Here is an 8,668-nt window from a genome sequence, read left to right on the forward strand (position 1 = left end):
ACGAGGTCCTAACTCTCTGGTATTGGACCTTGAATGTTATCATAAGAGGGCTTTACAGTCTCATTCTCTTAAACATTTAACGGTGTCACATTAAATCTCCTTTACTGTGCATAAACAAATTCTTAAATTAAAGGGAGGTTTCTCGTCACTTGGCATTTTCTATCTGTGAACTTTTATCACTGAACACCATATATCGCTGGTTTTGTTTTAAATTGATTACTGTAAAATTGTAAAATATAACGGTTTTAAACTTTAAAAAAAATGTCAATGTATTAATAGCTATGTCTTACGGTAAATATTTTGCAAATGTACACTACAGACATAAATCACAACACTTAAAATGACATACTGGTAAAAAGAAATACAGTAATGTTATCTATTATTGTCATTTAATCATAGTGGTTAACTTTACCTTTTAGTTACCTGTTCACAAAGGGTGGTAAGGTACATTTCTGAACACTGGGAAGTGTATTTAATAATACAAATAAAATTAATAAATGTATTTTGTATATGATGCATTTATTGTGCCACTTGTTTATGTGCAATTATATTTTATAAGAATTGAACAGGAATTTGTGTGACCCCTTAATATAGTTGAGCGCAAATTCTATAGTTTTTTTTAAGTTGTACTATAGTCTGTCAATATTGAAACCATATTAATTGTTTTTGTTAATATATGTACATAAACACTTGTACTTGCTTACAGTTAAAGTATGAGAAGAACGACATTTTTAAAGGAAAAAAAGTAAGCGTTTATCAAGGAGTGATTTCGACCACACACACGTTCAATAGTCAAATATAGCCATTTGTTAAAGAATGGAAAAAACATTGCATGTTGCGATCTATCTTTTGAAGATAAAAATTAAACATGAATTTACTTTACACCGAGTATTTAATATGCCGTTATGTCCTAAAATTAGCGAAATAAAAATAAGATTTTAGTAATGGTAATAGTGGTACATTATCAGAAAGTGCTACGAATACCAAAATATGACTTGAAATGACTTGATATGACGAATGTCAGAAAGTGGTACTTTGTCAGATTTTGGTACATGTGCAATCAATAACGATCTGGTGTGTGTTTTGCTAATGTGAAAAGGAGGTACATTTTTCACTTTCTAATGAGTGTTTTAAAGCTGTGATAAATGCTTATTTAACCCTTTCAGGACCTAGAATTTTACAGTGGCATGCTCCCCCAGGACCAGGCATTTTTTGACTGTATTTGATTCTCTTCCTATAAAATTAGCATCTTGGAAATGGTGCCCTTTTTTTCAGAACACTCTGGGGAACATTATAAAGTACTTCAGAAACCAGACAAACTTTTCACAGTTTTTTTCAACAGAATATTTTGTTTTTTTTTATCGATTTGAACGGGCACGTGTTTTCAGAGCAGAAGTTGTTTAGGCATGCGCTAGCAAGAGCAGTGCACTGCGTACCGCTTTTTATGTGCGTACCTGAAAGGGTATTTGACTGCAGATTTGCTTTTTTTCTTCAACTGTCCATTATCCAGTTAACTGTGTCCCTTTGCTTGATGTGGAGACCATTGATCTGTGTTAATTTACTTTATACATGTATATAATGTATGTGTGTGCTTCTAGTCTAAATAAATTATGCTATTGTTTAAATTAAGTAGAATTTTTTGTGTGCCAAGGTAAATAACAAACATGCAACAATGTATTGTAGTGTTGCGTGTAAATAAAAGCAGGCTCCACACAGGCAGGACCATTTAAACAAGGTTTATTGAACACAGACAAGCAAACAAATATGGCCACTGTATGCAAAATAAAATAACCAAAAGCTATCTCTCTGTCACTCTTACTTAGATAAGTCTCTGGCTCTGCCTGTCCCTCTGTGTGCAACTCTCCTCCCGCACTCAGACATGCACTTCTATTTATATCTCTCTTTCTAAACCGCGCCCTTCATCCGCCTTCAACTCCGGGTGTGCCGTTTGGACCCTAATCTCCTGCCAGCATTCTGTTCTGTGGGTGCAAATGCATGTCCGGGATTAACGGCAACCACCACTCCAACCCCCCCATTAGCAAAACAGTACAACATTTAACACAAACATAAAGGACAAACAAACGGGACAGGCAGTAAGTCCTTTTTGCAGCACAAATGCCTGAGTCGTTAGAGTATGTGTTTTAACTTGTTGCTCTAGAAGTTCAAAACACGCAGATTCAGCTGGTTATTGCCTTATGTGATCTAACAACTACAATGTTGCCTGAATAGGGAAAAATAAAAAGTTTGTGATTTGTTTGTTTAGCTAGTTTTATTATGGTGGTGAATATGTTACAAGCATATACCTAAAGATAGAGTAAAATGTATATTAACATAGTCTTTTTAATTGATTAATCATCCTTCAAGCAGAGAAATACAGAAAATGAAACGAAGACATTACCTGAAAAAGGAAACCCAGCTGACCGCTTCAGTTTTGAAGAACCTTGCCCACCAGTTTTTAGTTCTAGGATGTTTGCTACTGAACAAGTCCAACTAGTAACACCTCTGTCACTGGCAGCTTATGATCATATGCCTGAAGCACCAGAACGGCCAGAATTAACAGCTATGACAGAAGGTATCTTGAAGGTTAGTGGCTTAACTTTTTTATGGTAGCCTGTTGTTTTCAATGTAAGGTTTTCACAAACATGTCATTCAACTAGTATTGACACATTTTAAGAACAATATCATTTATATTGAGATGTATAGGTTTGGGATTTTTATTAAAGGAATAATGTTGTGTTCTGATATTTCACAGCTTCTAACTTGTGTTCAAAATGTATTTCATTGCTCTTTTTTTTTGCTTATTTGTCAATGTGATCATTCCCTTGGTTTACCATCAAAGTCAAAGCATGATGATCTGATGATAAATAAAACTGGAAAAGAGAACAGGTGAGCATTTTACTGAAAGTTTTTCATAGAAATCTTAAATGAATTTGATTTGATTGTCATTGTCCAGAAAGTACAACAGCAGTACCTATTTCATATGAATTAAAAAGAACATTTGAAAGCAGAATCCATTTAATCTGATGAATCGTGTTACAATTCAATTGAATGTTTAACTAACCTAACTCAATTTAAAGCACAGAAGTTAAGTTGCAAGAACCTTCTTAAAGGAATGTCTTGTCCAATATATAGAATTTAGGAAAGAGAATACCCAGTTATCCAAAGCCGGTGAAATTCTGACCGATGAGATCCTGTGGTGTCCCATTTTGTGAAATTACAAAATGATGCATGTCTGTGTTGGTTTCTGAAACCTATATTGGGTTGAAGATGGCAAGTTCAGGTTTTGACTGCTGGAACTGTACTGCATATTGCCTGAGAGCCGCCTTGTGATATTTGGAGTGAAACCATACACTGTACAAGTAAATGTCATCACATAAAATCACATTTGTCTGGCACAAATAAGATTAGTTACTGTAGCAGAGACACAGTTAGCAGGGATGTTATGTTTGAATGTCCCTGCTAATTTTAATTAAAAGAAAAAAAAAAAAAGTCTAAATAAAGAATCAATTCACTGTTAACAAATACTAATTTGCCTCTGTGCTACCCAAATAAGCACAAAAAAATGAATTGCCTGGAATCTGGTTGACATATTTATTATATGGTGAATTTATGAATTAAAAATGTAATTTTTATATATTGTGTGGGATTTATTTTTAGGTCTCCTCTGGTGCATCTTGGCATGGTGTCTGAAAAGGAATTTTTCACACTGCCGGATTATTTAAGACAGATTCCTCTATCTGAAATAAACACAGCCATTCAGAAGATTAATAAAGCACTGGAGAGGAAATCTAATGGTCAGTATTTAAGTATGAACTGTGCTCAGCTTCCAAATGCCTCTGTGTGTTCCTTGTTTATTCATTCCACAAATACCTTCGTTCTTATATCCTAGCATTAACTATACTATGGACTGGGTTCTTGAATATGGCTTATATTTTACACTGGGCACACTGCAGGCAAATTGCTCACTCCATAGTACATGTATGACGCAGACCATTTCCCCACACTAGAAAAGCAGATCCTATGGGCCCTATTTAGCAACGTTCGCAAACCCCTAAGGCAATCACAAAACACTTTTGCGGACAGTTATCACACCAAAATCAGGCGCACATGTGGGCAAACAGACTTCAACCGTGTTAGCGTTTGCGTTTCAACTGACATGTGAAAACTAGGTCTAAACTGTGTGCAAATTACATGGTTGACTATAAATACCACTGAAACTACAAGGGAAGCAGGTAAAAAAAAAAAAAAGAAATATAGAGTGCACACTGTATTTCTACATGGCCAGACCAAAGAAAGGAGCAGAAGACAATCCCAAATATTTAGAAGTCATCTGTCCTTACTGAGCCTGTCTGACACAAAATTGTATGCAGCAATTTTGCCTCAACACAAAAAATCACTGACATCTGCCAACTGCTTCAAGCTGACCTGGAAGGAGTCATGTGGAGAGCACACTGCGTGCCTGTAGCACTAAGGGCACCCGCCGCACTAACATTTTATGCAACTGGCTCGTTCCAATATACTGTGGGTCCCTGTAATGCCATCATTATTTGCGACCAAAATATTTGGCCTGCACGTATTACATACACGGACATTATTAGTGTAACCGAAGGGGCGCCTGGTTTATAGCCTTTTGCATAAAAGAATATTGCTCTAAAATGTTGCTTTACCTGTTGCAATATGACGTGAAAAACGTATTACTATGCACTAATAAATATTATATGGCAAATATTTATGGCTTTATAGTATACTGCAGACATGAGCCAGTTGGCTGTATTGGGTGCAGTGCTAGGTGTAACTGCAGCTTTAGTAAAGCAGCCATGAGAATTCATTCATGTTCCTGTCTCACGAGCTGCAACAAAATACAAAGCAGGTTTTATTGGGAGGTATGGGTTTCCTGGTGTCCTGGGAGCCATCGATTGCACACGTGCAGCTACGCGCACCAACACAGAATAGGCACCAAGTGAACAAGAGAATTTAACGATTCCTTTGGATAAACGTTGCACGTTCTTTGATAACTGCTGCCAACGGGTTTAATTTATAAAACGCTTGTATGTACGCAACAGTATACAAGAACTAAATCACATACGTGTGGTCTAATCCAAAAATTTCTCAATTCAAAACTACCAAAATCCTGGAAACGAACAGGATCTTGCCCGCAGGATGCACAAAGTTGACTCAATAAAACTGGTTTAAACTACTCCTGGCGTTGTATCAATAATTGAAGCCAGCTTGCACAGGTATTACTGCGTGCTGGACAGGTGGTAACCACTTGAACGAAACATGCAACAACAGTTATCCACTACCATCGCGATAGCATACTGACACTGCTCGACTCAATATGCGCCCACGACCCCTGCCCAAGTAAACTTTCCTGGTAACGTGTGCCACAATCCTGTAGGTATGTATCTTGGGGATACTGTTTATACATTGCCATCTTTTCACAAGAGGGTGAGAAGCTTACAGTGTTTACTCTAGCGATTAGGGAAGATGAGAACCACTTATTGGTTGTACCAACGAGACTGAACCCCCCACTGCTCCCATTGACGTGAACCTCATGAACGGGAGAGTGTGAAAAAAAACAACTAAAATTAAAAATGTGTATGCAAACTATCCTGGCTCTCTCTTGACTGGTTTATCCTTGCTAATTCACAGGTGGCAGCTGTGTTTCAGCAGGATGACAGTCTGAGAGGGTGGTTAATAGTGCACAACAGTTATCCACTGAAGCGATAGCTACTGACACTGCTACTCAACCCTACGACCCCTGCCGAACAAAAGTATAACCGTACTTTTAAATGTGCTCGTACTGTAATGTCTTTGGGGGAACACTATAGTATACTGCCATCTGTTCACGATCGCAGACTCACAGGTGCTCTTAAAGGGAATGTTGAACCCTTATTGGTTATAACCTTACTCCCCCACTGTGCTTTGATTGACTGGGTGCATGATGCACTGTTTGATGTGAGTTAGTCCACTCATGAGACCCGACCTTTTAAATCACGTTTTTGTACGCTATCGTGGCGGTTCATTAGTGCTGCCATTTTTACCTGAGCAGAAGCAGCTGCGCACATATTTGCGAAATAGGGCCCATTGTGTCCTAAGTGAACAGTTCCCTACTCTTGAACCAGCAGAGTAACTTTCCATGGAAATGAATCATAAGTTACTGCATTGTATAAGGTTTCACAAAAAAAAAAAAAAAAAAAAGGCTTTAACCTACGACTACTGCACGATTGTATTATCAAAATCATATTTGCAATGAAATAAAATGGGCTCCCAATTCTTGGGTGAAAATATGTAATGATGAGTTGCATATAGTGTGACACATGTAAGTGTGACATGTGGACAGACTAGCCTGCATACATCCTCTCAGAAACCTGTTGCAAAGATTGTCCTTTTCATGTTCATATGCCTGCATCCACTATATTTCTGGGAGATCATAATTACAGCTATGGCCAAAGGTTTTGAAGCACGCTAGAATTATCACATTTTACTTCATAAAGTCAATTGAAACCTGCTGAATAGTGTTGTGTTAACATATTGGATTACGTACCGGTTTCTAGTTTTCAACATGCTAACAAAAAACACAAATTAAATGTGACATTTTGAAATTGAACATGAAATGCTGTATTACTATTAGGGGGTCCAGTTGACTTTTGCAGTATCAGTTTGTAGTTTATTTGATTACATGATGTTAAATAAAATATTTAAATTATGTTCATAGAGTGTTTTGTTTTTTTTTTTTAATTGTTTCAATCCTAAAATTCTAGGTGATGCAAAACTTTTGGCCATAGCTGTAGCTATGAAAACCTGCTTGGCAGTGATGAGTGACCATGATGGATGAGTTTAGTTTAGTTTGGAAAAAAAAAAAAAAATTGTAAACCTGTTTGTCTGCCTTATGGTCCTTATTTATTAATTAATTTCTCATAGATTTAGAGAAAAACTGACAATATCTAGAGTATAACAACGTTTTTCAATCTTGATTATGAAATAAAACAAATACTCAACACACCATACTGTTTCTCAACTTTGACCACCAATATTCAACTCAAGTAATATATATTTAAAATGTAAATCTGATTATATAATATAGAAATACAAACTTATTTTTGGGCAATAGCTTTTGTAATGTCCCTTTCTGGTTGGCATGATCACCAAGTGTTTCTGAATTGTTTTATTGGTTTTGTCCAACCACCTATATTGCTGGCAGGTAGATCTTTTTAGACTTGCAAATTATTTGTTTTTCCCCCCTTTACAGGAAATAAACTGGACCCTTCCACTTATCTGATGGAAGAGAAAGAGTTGTGGAATATAATTGAAGTTGGCCCACAGGCTACAATCTACCTTTTGTGTATAACAGAGTTAAACAGATTGGAACAGGTGACAAGCTCAGGCACTGGAAGCGCGTACAGAATCATCCAATCTGATTGAACAGAGACGAGCTCAGGCATTGGGAGCGTGTACAGAGTCATCCTATCTGATTGAACAGAGACAAGCAAAACAAAGTATTGAAGCTTTCAAACACTCTTATAATGCTTTTTAGTCCAACAATTTACTAGCAATGTATGTATTGCTAATAACTAATATGGATGTCGGTGTTTTTGCAAAGATAAGATGCACTCTACTATAGATAACACCAACATTAGTAATTTCATTGCAAGTATGCCAGTTTGTAAGGTATTACTGAATATGCGCACCCACCTGAGACTGGCATGTTTTTAGTTTGTTTGAGTGTGACATACTTATATTCATATTAAAGTGACAGTGTAACATGTTTATATTAATTACTTTATTCAACAACTCTACACATCTAACAAAGTTAAAACTAATTTACAGTAAAACCTGTCTCTGTGGTCAGTAGCATTTAAAAATACATGTAAAGGACAAAGGTAATCTTGAACAAGTAGCCATCAGTCTTAAGCAGCTACAAATGTTCAGTCTCAAGTCAAAATGTAATTTTTGACTTTATAATAAACTTCACCTTAATAATGCTGTATTCCTTTTTGTACTTTTGTATTCGGTGCAAAATCCAAACCAGGCCCAGCTGGGCTGTGCATAAAAAACAGCAATTTTATTTTCTGTTTATAAACATGTCTGACACTCATTTCTGGGTTAGTGTCTTTTACCAGGCAGATTGAAAGTTGCATTTACATTTCATTCCAGGTTGACAAGAATTAAAAAATGATAGGGCTGTGAAACGATTAAAACATTAATCTTGAGATTAAAATTTTATCTCGGTTAATCTTGGTTTTAATCGCATATTTGCGATTAAACCCTGTTTTCCTATTTCTGGATTCTCTTTATAGTTTTATATTTATCTGCAATCCAGCATTTGTTGTTAAATTGTTTGAACCAACTGCTTATCCACATGGAGTCAGTTTATTACTCACCTTACTGTATTTACAGTGATCAGTTTCCTTTACTCATAAACTTGTTTTTCATTGCTGTTTAAATAAGAATAATGACAATTTAAATTAATAATAACTTAAAATTGCCTAATTAAAACTAAATATTCATGAGTAACAGTTATAAAGTCCATAACTGTAAATAATATAGTTTAAAATAAATGTGGTTCTTGAAATTAAAGCTACAGCGTTAACAGGGCTGCAGTCAGTAGATATCCAGCAGCACGGGTTATACTTACCGTACCGTACTTCGCTTGATTCATGGGTTT

The 8,668-nt window shown here is 36.1% G+C and overlaps 1 protein-coding gene across 1 annotated transcript in view; it reads left to right on the plus strand.

Moving 5' to 3' along the window:
- The window catches only part of LOC121320475 (spindle and kinetochore-associated protein 3-like), a 13,250-nt gene extending 5,087 nt beyond the window's left edge, over window positions 1–8,163 (plus strand). Inside the window, exons 8-11 of the mRNA XM_041258826.1 lie at window positions 2,365–2,583; window positions 2,840–2,886; window positions 3,658–3,794; window positions 7,253–8,163. Coding sequence (XP_041114760.1) covers window positions 2,365–2,583; window positions 2,840–2,886; window positions 3,658–3,794; window positions 7,253–7,425 — 576 coding nt within the window. The 3' untranslated portion in view covers window positions 7,426–8,163. The remainder of the gene's footprint in view (window positions 1–2,364; window positions 2,584–2,839; window positions 2,887–3,657; window positions 3,795–7,252) is intronic.
- Window positions 8,164–8,668: the final 505 nt, after the last annotated feature.

Source organism: Polyodon spathula, chromosome 9 (assembly GCF_017654505.1).
Source record: "Polyodon spathula isolate WHYD16114869_AA chromosome 9, ASM1765450v1, whole genome shotgun sequence".
Classification (NCBI taxonomy): domain Eukaryota; kingdom Metazoa; phylum Chordata; class Actinopteri; order Acipenseriformes; family Polyodontidae; genus Polyodon; species Polyodon spathula.